Below are 22640 nucleotides of genomic sequence, written 5' to 3'. Positions count from 1 at the left end.
AACATTTGAACTAGAATGATTTTAAATCTACAATGTTAAACTGAAGTAGTGCAAAAACATAATATCTAAGAGATTCTTTCACAAAACCAAAGCAAAGAATCTCAATCTTTTCCTAAAGATGCATATGCAAATGACTGTTGTCTAATATGTCTTCACGGTGGCTCTGGGTGGGTCTAATCCTGATGCATGAATAATCCAGCAGCTCAAGTCAAGGAGGCGGAACAGTCCAATCTTCAGAAAACATGAAGCGAGTCTGCTGCCCAACTCGATTACCTTCACTGCACTGACGTTTATACAAAAAGAGAGAAGGGTATCATTTCCCCACAAGACTTGAGATTATGATATTTTCATTGTCACACCACATGACTATGTCAACTATAACACTGGTTAATAGTCGGTAGCCATATTGCACCAAGGATTGAGCTATTTGTTAACAAAGGCAGTGAAGAAGAATGCAAGCAAGTGAACACTTGTGTAAACAATGCATTATTTAACTAGAATTATCCATGTGGACGTTTGTGCCAAATTTGAAGAAATTTCCTTCAGGTATCATATTCATGAGTATAATTCAAAAACATAATGCCCCCAGTCATGGCCGTCGCCGACGCGGAGGCAAACAAGCTGATTTCCAAATGATTTATGAGGAAGGAAATGCATTCAAGACATTTGCCAGGCCTCAGGGACACACACAGTGCCTCTGTGTGAGAAACACTGAATGTCAGCTTACCTTTAGTTTGTTTACCAAAAAAAGCTTAACTGTTTCTGTGAGCAGTGTGTGTATATTATGAGTGTGTACAGACAAACAAAAGCAGAAATCCACATTTCCCTCATATTGTTCTGTAAACTTTTTCACTTTATTGTCTACATTTGGATCAGCTCAGTGTGGAAGCCTGGACATGTCAGTTAAACCCACCCCCCAAAAATCGAATCAATCGTTACACTCTCTCTGTCTCACAATCAATAAAAACTTTCACATCTTCCCCACGCAGTCACTCGCTCAGACATGAAATCAGCCAACAGCCTTCTCTCACGATCGTGTCCACAACAAAGATGAACCAGTGTCCTGTGTGTAAACTCCTCCTCCACTGGAGGAAGCCCAAATGGTTAAAACCTTTATGAAATCATCTCTCCTGCTCTGAGTCGCAGGAGTGATACAAAAAAAAACACAATAAAATAAGCATGATGGTTCAATGAAATGAAAAGGACACACTGACGTAACCCTTTAGCTGTCTAGCTCACTGAGATATGACTAGTGGAATACTGCAGGTGAGCTTGCCCAGTCAGATATGTAGTTATGGATTAAGATATGTCTTCTGCTGTTTCGCTCTTTGTAATCCACATTTCAAATCTTAACTCTCTCCATTTATTATTCTGTCCCTGATTTAATCTCCAAAATCACATTTTCAAACACCTCGGGTATTTTAACAACCGCTTTCCAGGCTTCCTTTCCTACTATAGATATGTCCTCCAGAGAGTGCAGAGACCCGCCTCCGTTTAAAAGAAAAAAAAGCAGCTTTTTGATCTTTTGTACAACAGACGCAGGGATACGCTGATCTGACGTCAGTCTACTCTAGTCTACCATTGTCCACCAGCGAGGAATCTGAGAGCTGTTTGTCCTAGTAAACAGGGAGCTGATGGACCAGGGATTAGTGCTTTAGACACACATTCTCACACACACACACACACACACACACACACAATAAACATCCTACCACACACTCCACTGGAGGAAAGAAGCCCTTGGAGTGTATTTTCTTTAAGAGGTCATTGAGAAGAAGATATGACAAAATGGATTAAAGTATCAGGCCAGTGAAGCCTTATTCCTATTTGTATACAGGACGTGTGTGGGAATATGTAGTGCCTTATGAGAGCGTTCCCTATAGTCTAACACTACATTAGGCAGTGAATATCAGTTACATATGCAGATTCCTCTGTGTCTCTCTCTCTGTGTGTGTGTGTGTGTGTGTGTGTGTGTGTGTGTGTGTGCGCTCTATGTTAAACATCTTTAAAGACAACAGAGACGGACAGACAGACTAGGGTTACTGCTCTGTGGCACTCTCACAGGACTGTAGAAACAGACATAGCCATGTAAAAACTTGACATAAAAATCTCAAGATATCACAAACATAATATTCCTATTTCTAGATCTCTGCGGATGGCAGACGTCGCGGGTCATTTGTGGGGTCCTCTCGTTTTTTTTATTTTTTATTTTTTATATGCAGTCCTGTGGAAATTCCTCAGCGGGGAGGCTTAAGTCTGCAGAATCAGATGCCAGGGAGTAACACCAGAGGGAGACATACACTGCTGCAAGACTGTAGGAGGGGCTCTGACACAAACACACACACGCACGACAGTCTCACACATCCATCCATCCACACACACTTATACATGCACCCTTCTTCATAAAAGTTCATTTTTAAAATCAATTAAAAAATTAAATTAAAACAAAAAAAAAATGACCAAGGAATTCAGCCCCCTTTCTCAAAGCATACATTCATCATTGAGTACACACACCCATTCACAAACACACACACTCCATAAGAGGCAGTCAGTAAACGTTAGGTGATGACATGAGGGGTGGACTGCTTTGTCCAGGGAAGCGGGGGGTGCAAACCTCGACTCCACTGGCCAGTCTCGTATCCACGGCCAGTGAGCGAGTCACTCTCTGCGGTAAAATCGCTTTAAAAAAACAACAAACAAACGGAAAACAAAAGCCATCGTCTCCTAGAGGGAGTCTTTCCTCTTTTCTCGCTCTGAGGAGGGTCAAACACACTCCTCCCTCTGATCTCTGGCAGAGGTAGTACTGTCCAATCCGTCCTCCTCTCTTTCCGAATCCCCTCGTGGGAAGTCTTTCCTTTCCTTGTGCCCGATTTCAATAAACACGCCTGGTCCCCTGATTGCTTACTCTGGGCCGCTGTGTGTGTGAGTGTGTGTGTTTGTGGGTGTGCCGAGTGTGGTCAGAAGACCTCTGGTAGTGTGACGTTGCGCAGTAGCCACTGTTGGGAGCGTGTGTGTGTGCAGTCTTTGACGCTGGGCACCTGGCTGTCCTCCTCACTGGCCTTGTCCAGACACTGGTTACTGTTGACGTGGATCAGGGTCAGCTTCTGCACAGCGGGGAAACACAGAGAGAGTGTGTGAGGGATTGCAAATAAGGCTTATGATTGGTTCATTTAAATTCACAAGGGAACGTAAATAAATACCTATTCATATTTATGTATATATTTTTTTCAATTTCAAAATTCCATCTTTTTTTCCCCAGACTTTGAGGTACAATTTAGTTTTGGCTAAGCTCTCAGTGTGAGGCATGCTGTGGTTGAGTTGGGTTATGTGTCAACAAGGATATATATCACCCTAAAACTGAAAAACAATATCCAAAAACTGAACTGACAGCTGGTTTAAATATGTGTTTTGGGTTTATTACCTCAGTCTTTGTTTTCTAAGAAATAGTTGAAAACTGTTGGTGTAACTTTTCTCTTTACTTTATATTATTGGCTGTATTTTCTGAGCTGTGCTTAACCCCAAGAATAACTTTACTGTCAACTGCAATAAGTGTCTTTTTGAAGCAGGAAACTCAAACTTTTGGATGTATTGGGACATCGATCAGAGGTGAAAATTGGTTTAGCATTTTCTCTGCTTTACTGTTTTCATCACTAATGTTATTGATGTTTTTTATACTGATTTAAAACAGAAAAAACTAAACTGATGAGCCTCCAGGATATATGACCTTGCAGGCTTTTCTGGTGAAAATTACAACACCGATTTCTGTTTCAGCACCGGCATGAGAACCCTCTGTGTATGTTAATATGTGTTTATTTAATGTCCCAGTAAATCTGTGCATTTTGTTTATGTCCTCTTATACACCCTAACATGTACATTTTCATAATATATCTTCCACTCACCACGGGGTCGTACTCCCAGAGCTGGTTGCCTTTGAGGTGATGGCACTTGAGCATCATGACGGGTCCGTTTAGCTTGGACACGTCTAGACACAAGTCATCCGTCCTGATCTCCTTATTGGCCGTGTAAGAGAAAACCTGCATGTCACACAAACAGATTCCAGATCTCAAAACACTATTTCCATCTTTTCTTCTCTCTTTCATGATTACTGCTAGGGCATGACTGTGCTATCACTGTGGCATACAGTATTTCCTGTAAGGAGCAGCGGATCTACTCTAAGCTGCCTCCGAATGTCTGAGCTCCTCACCCTATCACTAAGTTTGAGCCCAGACACCCGACCGTTGTATCCACAATCTCATTCTTTCAGTTACTACCGAAAACTCATGAACTTTAGATGAGGGTTGGAACGTAAATTGACTGGTAAATCGGGAGCTTTGCCTTCCAGTCCAGCATCCTCTTCACCATGACGGTTCAAACTATATTTTACCCTCACTTGTGAACAAGACCCCGAGATAATTGAACTCCTTTACAGCAACTCACTCCCAACCCAAAGAGAGCTATCCACTGTTTACTGGTGAGAACCAGGGTCTCACACTTCCAAGGTGCTGACTTTCATGCCTACTGTTTCACACTCGACTGAAAACTGCCCCTTTGCATGCTGAAGGTCATGGTCTGATGGAGCCAACAGAACTACATCATCTGCAAAGAGCAGATATGCAATTCTGAGTTTCTCAAAACCGAACACTCTCTTACCCCCGGCTGCACCTCTAGATCCTGCCTATGAAATTCCCAAACAAAACGGACGCCTACTGACTGCCTGTCGGGAATATGGACACATCTCTCACTTTGATTATACAGGACTGGAAGGCTGGTGGCAACAGCTCAGGTACCCCATTATCCCACATTTGACTCCAATGCCTATCCTTGCGGGTGGTAGGCCTGCTGGGCGGTTTACAACTAGAAATACTAACACAAAATAATCTTTAAAAAGTTTTACTGTTTACACTTTTTATATTATTTTGTGTCAGTATTGTTTCTATATATATATATATATATATATATATATTTTTTTTTTTTTTTTTTTTTTTCCTTCCTTGGATACCTGGTTGCCTCCCATGCCGTGGCAGTTGAATATGCCAACTTTCTCATTCTCCTTGCGGGCCATGTTGTCCAGGCACTGGTTTGTCTCCACGTTGCGGATCTGAGCAGAAAACACACAGAAACCAGATTAAGCAAATCATTACATAAAAAACAAACCCTTTAATTCAAACAGATTCAGATTCATTGTGTCTGCTTGGTTTTTCAGCCTAAAGGCAGTGAATCACAGACACATCTGTGTCTGTCTGTCTTACGGTAATAACAGTTTCTAAAAATGACTGAGTCAGCTACTGTATGTGTGAGTGTGAGCGTATGAATGAGTATACCTCTCCCAGGGAGTAATAGTGTCTGGGGATCTGAGAGTCAGGGTAGACATTCTCCAAGTACCAGCTGAAAGGTTTACATTGAAGCTTTTGTCTCAGAGCCGAGCGAGATGTGATGTCACCATAGTCCACTTTGGTCACACCTGGACACAAACACAGACACAGATTTTAACATGAAGGTCAGTAACTATGATACCAAGCTACATTCATACAGTCTAGTATTTGCTTAGTGGCTGCTAAATGGCTCAATTTTCCATGTATGCATTATTCAAAGTCTGTGATTGGTAAAGTAGAATGAGCCCACACATGATTTGAAGCACCCAGACCAGGGTAGCAAATTGTAAGTACTTCCCTTAATCAATCATTGGTAACATTAGCGATTAATCAATTGATTAATCTTAATTAAAAAAAATTGACAATGATTGATATTTGATATTAAACACATTGAATATCACTGAATATCAGATAACATGTAGCCAACGCTCAAAAATTATTAAATGTAACGCTGCAACAAGAGAAGAGAACCAAACTAAAATCTCACTGTCCCAGTTTCTGCCTACTTGGTCTTATGCTGAAAATTTGCATGTCGGCAGGGTTTGGTGTAACACGCGAGCGCAATTATCGCTTGATTTATCTGATGTGATCACCCTAATAAATGGGAACATTTTTTTTGTTTGTTTAGAACTAGTTTTGACAAAAAGAACAGCTATCTCTTGTGGAGAACCTGCAGACTGCTGAACAGAAATAGAGTAATTGAGTTTTTCAGCAAGTTTCAAGCCAGTTATTATTATATTCTATGTTAGTGACTCCCCTTTGTGTGAGTGTGTGTATGTGCAAGTCAATAAATGCTTCTTAGCGTGAAATTACTCGCCACCCCCCATCCTGCACTGCAATATCACGCTCTCCCTGGTTTAATGGATAGATCTCACCTGCCACAGAGATTAAACTCCACACATGAGCACATGTATGCAAACTTGCATTTGTGCAAACACACACGCACACACACAAACTCACCAGGAGAGATGATGTAGAAGAAGTTTTTGAATTCATCCATCCAGACTTCGGCCAGGCGTCGGTTGTTTTTGTTGATGATCTGTCCCGTTCCTCCAGGGAACGTGTAGGGTGTTGCCTTTCTGAACACGTGGCCCACGTGAGAGCATGTGACAATCTCTAGCGTCCCACCGCACTGCCAGATCTGTGAAACACAACAGATTTGGCATCAACACACACATATAAGCATACTGTGTAGAATAGACATTCTGCAAGGGTCTCTGCTGGGAGATGGATGACGCAGTTTGGTCCCGTCTGTGTTGTGACAGTCTGCTTGATTGAAAGCCAGCCAGGATGACGCCTGACAAAATATTAGTCTAGTCAACGATTAAGTCAACAAAGTCAAACTTACAAATGTAATGTGCATGCGTGTTGCCAGCCTTTGCATGGAAGAATACGGTCATGTCAATTGGCTACGGGTGTGTTCACTCACTCTGAAAGAGATTTCCAGGTTCTCTCCACCCCAGATGTCCATGCCTGCGTCGTATGTGCCGATCTCCTGGAAATAATCTCTGTCTATGGAGAACAAGCCCCCTGCCATTGTAGGAGTCCTGGAGAAAGACAGGACAGCAGGGTAAATTAAGAGTGAGCTGGGTAAGTGGCACTTAATTCACTGAAGACCTGCTTTCTAAAGGTCACATGCTATCTTCAGATCCCATCAGAGTTCTATGTTTCGCCGCTTTCACCCGGTTCTTGGCTGTTTTCCTGTTATTTCATTCTCTGTTTTTCTGCTCACTTCTCTGTTGTTTGTCAGTGTTGAATGGCCTCAAGGCTCTGCCCCTATTTTTCCCCCTCACAGAACAGTTTCCTTTGTAGTAGATCAGAGTTATTTTCTTTACTGCCTGTTGTTGCTTCACGTACCAACCCACAAAACACATACAAACGGACAAACACTGATGAAAAATATCCTGAGTGCACACAGGGCAAAGCGTTTGGCTAAGAGTGGGAAATAATGAGCAACACAAATACAGGCTTGTTGAACAACAAAGATGTGGTTTACAATCACAGACAATAACTGAAAAATAAAACAATGTGGTGAATTATGGCAATATTCTTAATAGATATGTGTGCTTTTCTTTTAACTGTTAACATATCAAGGCTCTCTAAACTCTTCAGCTATTAATTAAATCAAGATTGTAGAAGACTCAAACACATCACAGGAAAACAAACACAGATGTACATTGTAGCTCAAAACAATTTCTAATTAAAGATTCATCTATGCAGTAAGTGTCTATCACTCACAAAGAGTCGCTGAAAACATGTTTATCAAAAAGACTGTGGTATTGAAATAAACACTGCTACAATAAAAACAAACAACAAATGTAAATACAGGGCAATGTTTTGTCATTTTTGTATCTTTTTGTTTGAAGGAATCACAGCCCCTACTTGACACAAGGTAATTTAATATGTTCAAAAGATTTTCAACAAGACTTCTTAAGACCTTGAAAACTTGTGTTTTTGTTCTGTCCAAAAGCTGTAAAGAGAAATTTTCCAAGTGGCTACAGAGATTTTGCGCACTACTGTAAATTACAAGTTAGATGATGAGCTTATAACAACCAGTTTGGCTGTTGAGGTTTCCTTCTGTATCGTCGCTCTGTGAGGCTCCTCAGAGTGTGACAGCAGCAGGCCTGTAGCTAATGAAGAGAAGCTCTCAAAGTACTTATACTAGCATTTATTTATTAACAAATTCATATGTGAGAAGCTGAAATGTGAACTAAATGATACCCAAGCTTCATTCTGAAAACCTCTTCATGAGCAATAGTGTTCAATTCTTCTCAGTAGTATAGAACTCCTTCAACAGGACAAGATTTATGAACATCATATAATTAGTCCAGTTCTTTTTACTTTCCTAACATGACCTTGCTACATGGTTTAGTTTTTTTGGCACAACTGTGAAAAACAACTGAAAACAGTAAGATATATTATATGTGTGACCTTGAACAATGGTGTCAAGCATGCTTAGAAACAAGAGCAGGAAGAAGAGATGATAGACAGGCAGAAATGAGTCACAAATAAGTTTGTGATTCTGGTTCCAAGGTCTGAGCCATGAGAAACGATACATGGAACAAAACTAAACTGAATCTTACATAAACATCTCGACTAAAGCTACACAGCAAAGTTCATTCTATTCTTTCAGTATGTATTTCTTAAAGGCATTTTATAATAATCAGCTGTGGTGAATTAGATGGTGAAGTAGGATTACCACGCACACATCAATTGTAAATGCCTGTAAGCAACGCTCAAGCTCACAGGCTGTAAATTATTTTAAACAACTGACTGACAGAGTTAGGGTGAATGATCATGTGGTATTTTCCTAATGATTAAATTCTGTCCCTGTAGGCAAATTCTTTTTTACACTTGACCCAACAGCTGCACAACAGCAGCCCTGGAGCTGGTAGGCATAAAATAACAAGCTGAAAGATGCTTCAAAAAGGAAAGTTAAACCCGGATCGTCCCGCTGGATCACCCACCTGACAGGCAGCGTGCGGTCTCCTTTGCGGCGGTCCATCTCTCTCTGGGGTACAGGGTACCAGCGGAAGTTGAGCTTCCAGTTGAAGCCCCCGTAGGTCATGTCGGATCCTGCCATGTACTCGAACGTATCATCGCTGATCACGTCGATAATGGGGCACACCACTGTTCTCCTATAGCACACACAAACACACCAACACAAACATTCATCAGCCTTTTTTTTCATCAATCACGGCTAAGTGCTCATCTCCAAGGTGTGGCACCTCCAGAACCAAATGCATTCACACAATGGACCGTGTTGAGCCTTCCCATCACTCATCTTCACTCATCACACCCTCTTAAACCCGGTATGTGTGTGTGTGTGTGTGTGTGTGTGTGTGTGTGTGTGTGTGTGTGTGTGTGTGTGTGTGTGTGTGTGTGTGTGTGTGTGTGTGTGTGTGTGTGTATACTTGAGTACCTGCTTGCAGGGAGCAGTAAACAACGAATACTAAATTAAGCATTAAATAAACACAGGCAAGCTCCCTGCAGGCTCAACAATAGTTAATTGATTTTTTTTAATGCTGGCCATAGTTGTGTATGTCATTCGTGTGTGTGTGTGTCTTACTTGTCTTGCTTGATGCGGGCGAGCAGAGGCTCCAGCCACCCTGTTGTGCATTCACAGTGAGCATCCAGAAAGGTTATGACCTAGAAACATGGAGAGAAAACATGAGACAAACCCAATGGGGCAAAAATCATAGGGTGAGCAGGTCACTGGGTGGTGGATGTCACATAGGTGCATGTGCAAACACACACCTGGCCAGTGGAGAGGGACGCTCCCTTGAGGCGAGCACGAATAAGTCCAGACCGCTGTTCCATCCGAACCACTCTGACAGGGACTTCCAGCCTTCTCACATACTGCTCCAACGGCCGCTTCAGGAAATCTTAACCATACAAATAAACACATATATGCAATAAAATAATCCAATAAATACAAGCACATAGGACAGATAAAAAAACAAACGCGCAACATAAAATGGATTACGAGCCACTCCTCCTAACTATTCCTTTTGTAGCAACAGAGAACAAAGGTAACTGTGTGCTTGTGTTTTGGCTTGTATGAATGCGTTTTAGCATGCCTGCCGACATCCCTTCTACCTGCAGAGAGCCTCCCTACCAGCACCCACACACCCTCTGATTTGCACCATCCAACCTGAGGTCCCATAGGGTGAGATGGTGCTGTGTGGTAGCGGATGGGGGGGGGATTGAGGGTAATAACAGAGTGTAATCCCTGCGGCTAGCGAATTAAAGACCTAATCTGCCCCAAACAGGGATTAGCAGCATTGCACAGGGTGGAGTGGCACACACGGGCCATATATGCTGACTGGCTGTTGGGCACCAGTACACACACACACACACACACACACACACACACACACACACACACACACACACACACACACACACACACACACACACACACACACACACACACACACACACACACACACACACACACACACACACACACACACACACACACACACACACACACACACACACACACACACACACACACACACACACACACACACACACACACACACACACACACACACACACAGTAACGCAGGAAAAAAAAAATAGGCTAAGCCTCAAACAAGCGGAAATAATTATCTGAAATAATTATCTGGTGTGTGTGTGTGTGTGTGTGTGTGTGTGTGTGTGTGTGTGTGTGTGTGTGTGTGTGTGTGTGTGTGTGTGTGTGTGTGTGTACCTCTCTCACTGGCATCGTCCACCAGGACAATCTCCTCCAGCAGTGTGTGAGGAGATCGGTCGATGACGGAGTGGACGGTTCGCAGCAGTGTGCTCCACGCCTCATTGTGAAATACAATCACCACGCTGGTACGGGGAAGATTATCAGGGTATAACTTGTTCTTACACCTACAAAGACAAAAAGAAACAGCAAGAAGAGATGTGAGAATTGCTTTGAAACCCAACAAATGTGGTTAAACAAAGACGAACACGTGTTCATGAAGTGAAGTCGTAGGCTTTAAACACAGACAAAACGGAACTGACAGAGACAGAGTGAGAAGAGAGGAAAACACTGTGGTTGAGACATCACAATCCAGCCTCTGTCTGATTGTAAGAGACTGCTACAGAGAGCTGCAGCTTAAGTGAGTCCACACAAGAGAGGGCTGAACAGGAGGGAAATGGCTGGGACTTAAACATCAACGAACCAGCATTAGTCAGTGATGGAACGACTGCATTAATCAGATCGTCGTGTATATCTCATGCAAAACCATATTTTTATCAACTTCAAACAAGGAAAACTGAGGCAGAATAATGAGCGAGCAGCCGAGCGTGTATTCCCAAATTTAGACGGAGAAAGACAGAAATAGTGGGTCAGCAGGATGACAGTTGATTGGAGATGCTAATTAGAGTGTGAGTCATTGTCATAGCAGTGTAGAGCACACACTTCAAACTCTTGTATTGAGAAGCACACAGGGATGAAAATGTCTGACAGAGGAGAGAGAGAAGATGGATGTTAGTGTCACAGACTTATTAAAATAGTTTTTCACAATTTCCGCTGGTGTATTTCCATTGTTAAGGCGATTAAGTACAAAGTTTGTTTATTTAAATAACACCTCACCACTTTACAAAGCAAACTTAAGAATGTAAGGTTGATTTTATTTCTCACAGGCAGCCATTGATGAAGCTTTTTCTTTATTTTAGTATACAAGTCATCTTGAATAGATTTTAAACTTCTTGACTTAGATAGTCCAACATAGTGAAGCAATAGCCTTCATCTATTTTCCCCCCGAAAAGTTCTTCAATGGTTTGTGGTAGGGCCGCTAACATTCCCATCTGACTATAAAAAGGATTCTTAAGTGAATTTCCACATAATCTACTGCTGTATTATATACTATTTATCACTTCTATGAAACATTATACACAGAAACAGAAGATTGCATCCATATTGCAGCTTATAAATACTTTTATTACTTTGGCCCACAAAAAACTGTTTTAGGGTTGCAAGAAAGACAATCTATCAATCTGTGGGTTCCTACATGAGTGGATGATGACATTTCAGGCGGTTCTATTTCAGTTTTATACAGAATACAGTAGATGCTGCACAAAATACCACACACTCACACAATACACTGAATTAAAGTACAACGCCGCTTTGCCAAAGCTTGACAGATTTCTGTCACATCCTTTCCAACTTTTTAATGCATACAAATCTTTCATAATCATCTCACTAACAGCTTCATAGGCATGCTCTATTCATTGGAAATAATTCACATATTACGGATGGATTGATTTGCACAACAGATGGCAGAAAATATAGACTAATCCAATTCCAAATGAATGAGAAATGTTACTCTCCGACAAAAAAACAAAACATTAAGTAACGGCAATTTTTGCTGGAGATTAAGTAAGAGTCACAGCAGAAAGAGGCACACCTCTGTAGGTCAAGAAACACTCCAGCCTGCAATTACACCTGCCTGCTAGCTCTCTGACATTAAACCGTCTCACAGTCAAAGTGTTTCTGTCAAAAGTCGCTCATTGAGCTGCTCAAACTGTCATCTATTCATTACAAAACTGAAGCCAGCTTGTAACTTCCTTCCTCTGACAGATTCAACAGCCAAATGGAATATGATCTCTCATCAAAACTCCCTCCCTCCCTCCCTCCTTGTGATCTTCCACAGCGCTGGAATGCTTCCTCTCTCTGCTGCTGATTCTGACAGAAGGAATGTTACAGAGACGAAAGGAGAGGAGTTCAAGAATATTCTCCATCCTGCAGCTGCCTATGAAGCATTTTAAATAACTGTGTGTGTGTGTGTGTGTGTGTGTGTGTGTGTGTGTGTGTGTGTGTGTGTGTGTGTGTGTGTGTGTGTGTGTGTGTGTGTGTGTGTGTGTGTGTTGGTAATCTCTGCAAGGAAGGGAGGTTGATGATCACACAAGATGATTCAGAGACAACCTTAGAGTCTTTTGATTTTATACACGTCAGTTCATTATTTCTCTCTTCTCTGAAGGACAACCAAGACTTTACACTTTTCAGACATAATCTTCACTGTGCAGCTAATGGAAAACAAAACCTCTGGGCCCACCAAAACAACATGTGTTGACACATGATGTCATGAACGCATCATGTCACATGATGTGGATTTTTATTACTGAGGAGTGGTTGTGAGTCCTGTGTATCCAAACAGTTGTAGGAGAAACTTTTGGCAACAGTAAAGCAGGGTAATGAGTTGCAGGCCGTTTCTCCAACCAGTGGATTATGGGGATGGGCGTACAGACTGGTTCTGATTTAACTGCATCATTATTGCAACATTAAACTACGACCCACACACACATACATACATACATCTATACAATATGTGCATTCTCATAAAAATGATGAAGTCAGAATCTAAAAAAATGGGAACATTTTAAGTTGTCTGAAAGGTGTGGTCATGGAAAGTGTTTTCATATACTGTAGATCCACCCAAACACATATACACACACATACTGTAATGTCCTGTCCTCTCCTATTTTTTTCTTCTTATTTTTTTAGACTCAACGACTGCACTGCTGACAATAATGAAAATAAACCATCAGTGAGTTTCCACTTCAAAGTTTCAGCTAATGGTGACCTGTTTGGCGATGATGAATTAATTCACACAGTTTCCCTAAACCTGCCGATCCACAAACACACAAACACGCGCGGTACCTGCACACACCGACACATTGCCTTGCTCGATATTGACTCGGTCTTATCTCCTAATTGGAAAAGCAGATAGACGGAGAGAAGGCTGAGTGAAAACACACCTAGTAATCAACTCTCGCTCAAAGACTAAAACCCATTTCACGGATCAGTGTCCTTTTTCTTTGCCGCCTGTCTTGTGTGCATGTGCCCCTGCCTGTCAGTCTTGTGTCTGTCAGTCAGTCTGTCTTTCTGTCTATCGCTCAGAAAACCTTCGTTACTGATCAATGCATGTTCCACTACTGAAGCGCGTAAAAGAGCAGAGGGGGGATTTGGGGCCGAGCTGGTTTCCACCTGCTTGAACTAACCTTGACACATCTTCCCAAGCTGCTGGTTGCATGCACACCTGTCTGTTCTTCTGACTGTCTCTCTCTGCCCGTCTGATGACTGAACAAAGTGCAACCACGGGCACTGACAGACACTTAAGTGAGACTAAACTCCTCATTATCGAGATGAAGGACTTGCGAACTGCACATAGCTAGTATTACTGAAGCAAAATAAGAAAGGGGAAGCAGGATATTGTATCATTACCTCCCGATTGTGATGCATTTCCTTTCGAAACAGGACAGTGAGGGATCCATGCATGCGCACAGTTTCTGCTCAGCGGAAGCTTGCCTGCAAGGAGCTGGTGCAGACAACTGCATAGATTTAAAGTAGAGCGTATCAAGATATATATATCATAACCATAACTTTATTACCATAACTTCCCTTTACAGTGGCTCACTGTGTAACTGACGTCTGGCTTGCGGTTTCTAACTGATCACCAGTGTGACTACCTCAACAGACTGCCAGTGGCAACCATTTTAAGGGGAACTTAATGAATGGGGCGGCTGTGGCACATGAGGTAGAGCGCTTGTCCCGTAACCACAAGGTTGGTGGTTCAAGCCCCTCTACCGGCAACATGCCGAGGTGTCCTTGAGCGAGACACCTAACCCCAAGTTGCTCCCCGGGCGCTTCATTGCAGCCCACTGCTCCTCCGGGATGGGTTAAATGCAGAGAAATAATTTCCCCATTGTGGGACTAATAAAGGATTGATTATTATTATTATTATTATGGAGCAAGAGTAAGTGACAAAACAGGACAGATGAATAGCAACAGGTAGGCTGCTCACCCTTCAAGCCGGACGTCAGGCAGTGTACGATTGAGAGCAATCATCTCCGAGGCCATGAGGTTGAACTGGTTGATCTTAAACATCTCCTTCATCTTTTCCTGGTTCTCCTTCGGGATCACCACAGGCTTTCCACCTTCACCGGGCCCATCCCGCGGCCTGGTCAGGGTATCTGCAGCACATACACACACATTAAACACACACACAAGCACAGTGTGCTGGAGGATGTGAGAGTGTGTCTCTATAATCACATGTATATGTGTGGCGTTATACACTCACCTTGTCTCCCTGGTAGTCCTCTCTCTTTTTTGTCGTCACACTTGTTGCACTCGCTGAAGTAGAGCAGAATGAACATGTCCAGCATCACCCACACCAGAGAAGTGGCCAAAACCACCTTACAGTAAGCGAACCTCCGCATCCTAATAAAGTAAAAGGGAGACAAAAGGGGAAGAGAGAAATGTTAAGGCTCTGGCTGAGGTGAGGAGAGATGGCGAGTCCTGAGCTGCACACACAATCTCAGGCTTTTCCAAAGCTCAGCTGCAGATATCACGCTTTATTTCTCCTCATATCTCCCTGCCATTCTCCTCACTTCCCTAAACCTCCACCCCTCCCACATTTATACCCTGAAGTATCTTTCCAACGCTTCCATTTGTCTTTCTGCCTGCCTGTCTGTCTGTCTGACTCTCAGCGCTTATCTGTCGGCTGTTTATCAGCGGCGGTCCAAATGGTCACCTTCACACTCAGAGAGAGCCTCAAAATTAGCACTGTGCAGGGCCGGAAAGAAAAATTGGATATCTATTAGAGCGTTTGCCAAAGTTTATAGGTTAGTTTTGTGTCTGGCACCATTATAAGCAAAGTGAACATTGACATTTGTGTTTTGGATAGGATTCTTCCTGGTATCTAAGAAAAGCTTTAGCTGCTATCAAGTATCAAGCAAATGGAATACGGCGGCCTTTTGACAATTTTTCAAACTCCCTGCAGTGCACAAGCCAATCTACACTCAAAATACATGCAACAAATCAAATCCCTGTCTGCTAAATTGCAGTCAGACACTCACACTTGCAGGTAAGCATACACACACACACACGCGCACGCACGCACACGCGCACGCACGCACGCACGCACACAAACGGAGCAGAGAGAGAGGAGCTGTGATAGTAATTGCTTTTCTTTGGCAGGCAGTAAGAGACAGAAACAGCCACATTAAAATTCCCCTGCTCTCCTTTCCTTCTCTCCTCCAGCACCATCTCTCCTCTCTTTGGCTGATTCTCTGCCTCAATGATCCCTCAGGTTGGAGCAGCACAAGCAGAAGGGGAGAAAATTAATTTGGCTATGGTGATTTCTTTCGTGCACCTTGGAGGAAGAAAAAAAAAAAGTGTTTGTGCATAGTTAGCTTAGCTTAGCTTAGCTTAGCAGCCACAGAGGATGGAGAACTGCAGAGCAGCATTTCCTAATTCCTCCTGATAGGATTCTGGTAGCACAAAGTGCTGTCCACAGCAGAAAACAAGAGTGGGAATGTGTCTGCACTAGTTTTTTGTTTTTTTTCCAGACTTTTTGCCTGTTGAGACAAAAAGTTTCAGTGTCCTGACAATGTAATAGTTTGACCAGTTCTACCAGGTTAAAGCTATGTTTGTATAGCCAGGCAAAATATCATGCTCATAATGCTGATCACTATAATCATGATAATTGTAATAACTACTTGCAATCGTGAGATCAGGGCGCCAACAAGTAGTCAATACCAAGGAGCACTATTATGTGACAAGGTCATGACAACTGATGCAGTTTTGATAAAATGCCAAATACTCTCAGATGCTAAACTGAATCTGAGAAATGTCTTAGCGTTTGTCAGGCTTGTCACACAATTCACAGGAGTTTTGTAACATTGCAAGATTATATCTCATGTTGACAAAGAGAAAATAGTGCATGGAAACCACCAGTAGATAAATGCAACGCTCTGATCTCTAGTTCCCAGAGAAGTTAACTACAACTACAGCAACAATGGTTTTGACAAGGTTAGTGCTAGTGCAATAGTTCACACCATTGACTGCAGTTATGGGTGATGGCCAAGTGCTATAAAAAACTGCCATGCTATACGGTATGTTACTGTATCTTATTATAGCTTTCACTATTGCTGCTTTATACATCTACTTTTTATAGCTCTCTTTTATATAACCTCTATATTTTTCTGTAAGCCAGTTAGGACCAAGTTTTTCAAATGTTTTCAGGTTTCCCACCACAACTAAAACTAAGACAGTTTGGTGTTATACTAAAGTTAGGACTGTTGTGGAAAAACCAACATAAAACAAAATGAAGGTGGTAGTTATAAAACACATTCTGGTATTTTCCTGTAAAGTAACAGTAAGTTCATTCACAGATCGTCCCGGATATCCTCAAAGAATTCGTCAAAATGCTTGTCTCACTGTTTGGATCAGTCCGCTCAGAATTCTTGAAATTCCAGTGTCAGTGGGATGCCTGAAATTCAGCCCCTGCTCTACAATCTCTCTCCTTTCTTTCTCTCTGAACGCTGCTGGATTGTACCGGCCTTGCACGACCTCCACACTAGTAACATGACACAACCTGATATAGCAGCAGAAACTTGGATTTGGACCTTTTCACCTTTCCGTGTGCACAGGCAGAGCTAGGTACGTATGCCAAACACATAATAGCGCACTTGTGAGGAGACACCGACATGGAGGCACTCCATCACAGAAAGCAACACATATATATTCTTGCTCACAAAGTCGTGTCAAAATGCTGTCAGAGACGTCAACTGGTTTCCCTGAATGCCATTTGATCACAGTGGATGTGAAAGAAGTAGACAGCAGGGCTTCGAGCAGCAGCAGAGAAGATTTATATGCATGTACATTGACTTAACACACTCTCCCCTCGCCACCTCCCAGCCGTGTCTCTCCACTCACTGTATTTCTAAACAGGCATGGCAGAGGACACCTCAGGTCTTCTCTGTGCTCACTGCAGCCCTGGGGCCCAGCTTCTCTGTGTGTGAGTGTGTGTGTCAGTTTAGTTTATGTGGGGCACTAGTGTCTTTGAAGTCTCTTTTAAAACAGCCTGGCTCCCTATGACATTAGACAGACACACAAATATCCATCCCTCCATCTCCACACTCTCTCCCTAATCCATTAACAGATCACATTCCCTCCATCTTTCTTTTATATCTCCATCCTGGGCATTTCGCTCTCAGCCAGCCCCCCCCACGTTCGTCTCTTAGTGATGTCGTCTCTTTTCAAGAGTGGTTGCCATCACTACTTCCCTACAGGAACACAATCTCCCCCTTCACATCCTTCTCTGTGTTTCTCTTCATTTGCCCTCCTCTTCTCCATGGGCTTAATCCCTCTTTAGAGATTGCACAACCAGAGTTTCTCACAACTACTTGTAAAAGCTCCGAAGCGAGAGAATCACTCGCTTCACAATTTATGACTGGGAGCGGAGAGCCTCCCTTCTGGGGATTTCATGTTTATATGTGTAAAAGAAAATTAAGAGGGAGGGAGGAAGATAGTAAACACGAGGTAGTGCCAATGAGAGAGGAGGATTAATCTGTTAGTAATCAACTCAAAGTTTGTGCTGCTAATTCATATAATAAACTACAAACTGTTTATTTGCTTGCTCTCTCTACTGCCTAGTTTATACTTTATGAAACCAGATGCCTTTTAATCTAATCCTTTATTCGTTATAAACAAGCAAATGCATGTTGCTGTTTGAAGCATCTTCAATGAGAAAACAGAAACCAGAGATGATGCTAATCAAGTTCACAAGCTGTCAAGTTGGGTCATATGGACTTGATAAGCTCAACAGTTTCCAAGACAACGCGGATGCAAGCGGCGAATTAAGGAACTGTTGTAATGCTTCTCAACTGGAGCAGAGCGAGGAACAGGCTAATATTAGGTCTGAAGCGCCGTTTCCATCGCTCTCTGTGGAGTAGACGAGGTACACAGCCGCTTCTGGCAAAAAGGCTGGGGTCAGTTCATTTTCAGGTCATGACCTTGACTGCAGAACACAACTGGTCCCATAGAGGAAGGAGAGCAAGAGGAGGACTGGGACAGAGAGAGAGAGACAGAGAGAGAGAGACAGAGAGACCTGCCATCGGTTTTGAGGTAGAAAGAGAGTAGACACAGATAGAGATTTCCTACATATAGGAGTATATTCACATTTATAAATGCATAGACACAATAACCGGGTTTGCCGCAGTGCTTTTATAGCTAAGGAGGACCACCTCCTCATAAAAGTTAATACACTTTTATGAAATCAAACAGTAACCTTTAGTGAAAAAGAGCAGAGTAGTTATTTTATGTGGCTATTGTTTAGGATGTAATCTAAAACTTTATTGATCACAAGACGAGTTGGGCCAGGAACTGCATGGAATGAAACCTTTCATTTACACTTTATGTTCATTATATTTTTCGTTTGAGTCATTACGGACATATAATATAAGCATATAAATATAAAATAAAAAATATAATATACCACCAAATTCTAGAAAAATCACTTCAGATTTTTTTTTTTTTTTTTTTTTTTCAAGCTATACGCCATTGTGGACGGAGCGATGCAGGATGACATCATGGCAGACTATTTACTTTAGAAACCCAGTCTTGTTTCAAAATAGCCTTGCTACAAAACTACTGGAGAAGAAAAGAAACAGAAGGGTGACGTAACTGTCACGGAACGGCGGCAGAGCGATGCAAAGCAGTGCAACTCGATTCAGTTTAATGCTCTGATGCTCTAAAGCTGGATGTTAGCGAAGTAGGCTACAGGTGCACTGGACAGTAGTGTAACTGGTTGGAGTTTTTCTTATAATATTTCTCATAACTGTAAGTTAGGTTTACAGAGTGATCTTGAGTTAATTGTTTTGTTTAAATACATATATTTGACTATCGACTATATATATTTAAATAATTGATATTCTAATATTCATGGGATTCTTATCAAAAGTGCTATGAGTTTATGTAAAAAGGTGAATATTGGTTGATATATCATATTTTTTTAAAGATACTGCAGCATAGCAACAATTATTTGTTGGACTGTAAGAGAGGAAGACAGCGAGAGACAGAAAAGGTTTAAAATCTCAGTGTAAATAAGGCAAAGAGTGAAGCAGACAGAACTGCCCATGGCAGCATTAAAGTCCCGGCTGAAATAGATTACCAATGCAAAGCTTGGCACCGGCACAAAGTGGAATTAAACTATTCAATCTCTAATCACTCTGGTATTTTCAGCCAAAATCAATATACGTTATTGTCACAGGGGTTGTTCCCTTGATGGTTGGAGAGAGCGCAGCTGCCTGGCTTTACAGTACCAGAAAACCAAAGACACACAGGCAGTCAGACAGCACATATATCAAAATATATAAATTACAACAGACATAAGAGCTCACAAACCACAGCATCACACATTCCTGGTCTGTGTGACGCCTGTGTGCTCTAATTGCTCTTTTAACAACTCATATCGCACAGAGTGGAGGCTTTAATGACACTGATTGACAAATTTGAAGAAAAAGAGCATCGTCAGCTATTTACACAATCATCACACCATCACAGGCTGTGTGTTAATTGGTGTTAAGATCACTATCAACATCTTCTACTGTCTAAGTAGATTTTTCTGAATTTAAAAAATAAAAGTGTAAAAGATTTTGCACTTGCACATGCTTTTACTTTCCTAACGGGAATTTGTTCCAATGCAACCTTAATATTTTGCGGCTTTGGCTTAACCTTTTTACAGCATCATGAGCAAGTAAGAGCAATATCACTAAATCTCAATTTAGTTTCTGGAAATCACAAATAATCTTATTTTAAACAACTATTCCACTTGATTACAGGGAAACATTCAATAACCAGATATAAACATTGCTAAAAGGATAATGTGGATTTGACCGCTTCGTTCATTATTAATGGTTTTGTTCAGCAGCCTGGTGTTGTTATTCTGCTGTTAATTTGCCTTATCAAACTATAATATATCATAATACATACATTAATTAATATGAAACATTGGATTTTAAACCAATCAGTCGTAATCCAAGCACACAAATGTGAACAACACTAGGGCTGACGCAATTAGGACATATTTGTTGACGATTAATTGTTATACAATTACGATTAACCATTTAATGTCTTTTTCTGTTAATTGTATGCCACAAAGTAACTGTTACACTAAATCCAGGTTGTTAATTCCAATGGCTACTTGTCTAAATGATGCGGTTGTTAGCGAAGGAGTGTGAATTAACCTTCAAACAGTTTGCTGACAAAATGTTTCACCTCTTACACTGCTGCACATCATTTTATTTAAAAAAGCTTGTAATTCGATTTCTTCTCTGCTCCAAGTGCTTTCACAGTAGCTCTCTATCTCGCTCGACAACACACTCACACAAAGCTATTTCTTCTTTTCTTTGTAGGTGAATTATCCAATTAGAAAAACTGGATTAAAGCAACAACTCCAGCATAACTTTCCCCAGAGCAGTCAAACACACTGCTGCACCGGAGGAGACAGGCTAAATCCACAACAGGCTAAATCAGGAGCCGTTATCGTCACCATCTTGCGTCGGAAAGTAACAAATATGATCTTATGCTTAGGTAGATAGCTTTATTTACCCAGTTGATGAAACTGCCCCGAATTCTATTTCACTCTTTTTAGATTATGTAATAACTGCGAGCATTAACAACAAGGAATCCTTAGACATGTTTTGAATTGATGATACTTTGGAAGTTGAACCCCTAACCATTGGGTTTTTATGTCATCGACTTTGACCAATGTACTACACAAAATCTTTATTTCTCTTGAACTACACAAATACCATAAACAGTATTTGTTGTGGAAACTTTAGAGAACACTCAAACCTATGTATCCACACACAAAACACTGTACTGGAAGACGAAAGGGAATCTAAAAGAACATGCCTGAATAGCACAGTCCAACAGCCATGACTGCATCAGAGACCCCAAGATAGACAGTTAATCACCACTATGGATTTGTTTTTTTTTATACAACATCTTAATCTTAAAAATACAGCTGCAGTATTAACAGCACCTAGTATATCGCCCATGCAATAAACCTTTGGGAATCAAAGAACATCTACATCTTAACATAAACACTTATGTCGCCACTGACCATTTAGTTTTGACAGAAAAGGTTTTAAAGTGAGCTGTTAAATCATTTTAACAGCATGGAAGATTCTGTAGAAAGGAGTAATCCCCAGCATAATACCACAATAACCGTAGTGTACAGGATACAGAGATAGTTATAATAATGCATAAACAATTTATTTTAGGAAAATCAACAATATTAAAAGCTTAACTCATAAATAGAAGGTTGAGATGGTGGAGTGAGCTGTAGTAGCAGGTACAACAGTTCATATTAGACTCTTGAATGACACACTTCTGATATATCTGCTGTTTTATATTAATTGTGTTTTCAATAATTGTCTTCTCTGTATGTATGTATTTTGGTATTTTAATCCTTAGTCTGTACAAATATGCATTGTAAAGTTGGCTGAAGCTTAAACCATTCATAAACTCATACCTGTCAAAGTGACTATAGCGGTCTCTGGTCAGATGTGCAGGTTGCTCCACCAGCACAGGGGGCGGAGCGTGAGAGATCCCACTTCCTCCTTCGCTAGTCACTCAAACATGCTCCTTGAACAAGAGAGAAACAGACACAGAATAAAAACACTGTTTGAGAGCAGCATGCATAATATGTAGTGATGCAAAAATTCTTGTTTGATCTTGAAATCCATAAACTAAGTCAGGAAACAATCGAACATCTTTTGTCTTCCTTTTCATTCAACTCTTTGAAAATCCGAGGTATCGTACATTCATTTTGGAACTGCGGTGAAACGGTTTTGGAAATAGAGCGAGCGTATTTCTGTCACACCTCGTGGGCACAAAACCACAGAGCAACCACAGGAAGACTCACTCAGCCTTAAAACATACGCCTATCTCTCTCACACACAATCACACAGTCAGAG

General features: G+C 41.5%; 1 protein-coding gene across 2 annotated transcripts in view; it reads right to left on the bottom strand.

The window, feature by feature from the left end:
* Positions 1-832: 832 nt before the first annotated feature.
* The window catches only part of galnt1 (UDP-N-acetyl-alpha-D-galactosamine:polypeptide N-acetylgalactosaminyltransferase 1), a 36215-nt gene continuing 14407 nt past the window's right edge, over positions 833-22640 (bottom strand). For both annotated transcript variants that reach the window (XM_054621502.1, XM_054621501.1), the window contains exons 2-14: positions 22196-22308; positions 14954-15093; positions 14678-14846; positions 10591-10757; positions 9630-9757; positions 9442-9521; positions 8840-9010; positions 6802-6919; positions 6333-6513; positions 5322-5461; positions 5000-5098; positions 3900-4034; positions 833-3104 (exon numbers count right to left, since the gene is read on the bottom strand). In XM_054621502.1, the coding sequence (XP_054477477.1) occupies positions 2958-3104; positions 3900-4034; positions 5000-5098; positions 5322-5461; positions 6333-6513; positions 6802-6919; positions 8840-9010; positions 9442-9521; positions 9630-9757; positions 10591-10757; positions 14678-14846; positions 14954-15092 (1674 nt within the window). In that variant the 5' untranslated portion in view covers position 15093; positions 22196-22308 and the 3' untranslated portion in view covers positions 833-2957. The remainder of the gene's footprint in view (positions 3105-3899; positions 4035-4999; positions 5099-5321; positions 5462-6332; positions 6514-6801; positions 6920-8839; positions 9011-9441; positions 9522-9629; positions 9758-10590; positions 10758-14677; positions 14847-14953; positions 15094-22195; positions 22309-22640) is intronic.

This window comes from Anoplopoma fimbria, chromosome 20 (assembly GCF_027596085.1).
Source record: "Anoplopoma fimbria isolate UVic2021 breed Golden Eagle Sablefish chromosome 20, Afim_UVic_2022, whole genome shotgun sequence".
Classification (NCBI taxonomy): Eukaryota; Metazoa; Chordata; class Actinopteri; order Perciformes; family Anoplopomatidae; genus Anoplopoma; species Anoplopoma fimbria.
The sequence above is the reverse complement of the archived record's forward strand: the minus strand, read 5'-3'. Positions and strand labels throughout refer to the sequence as shown.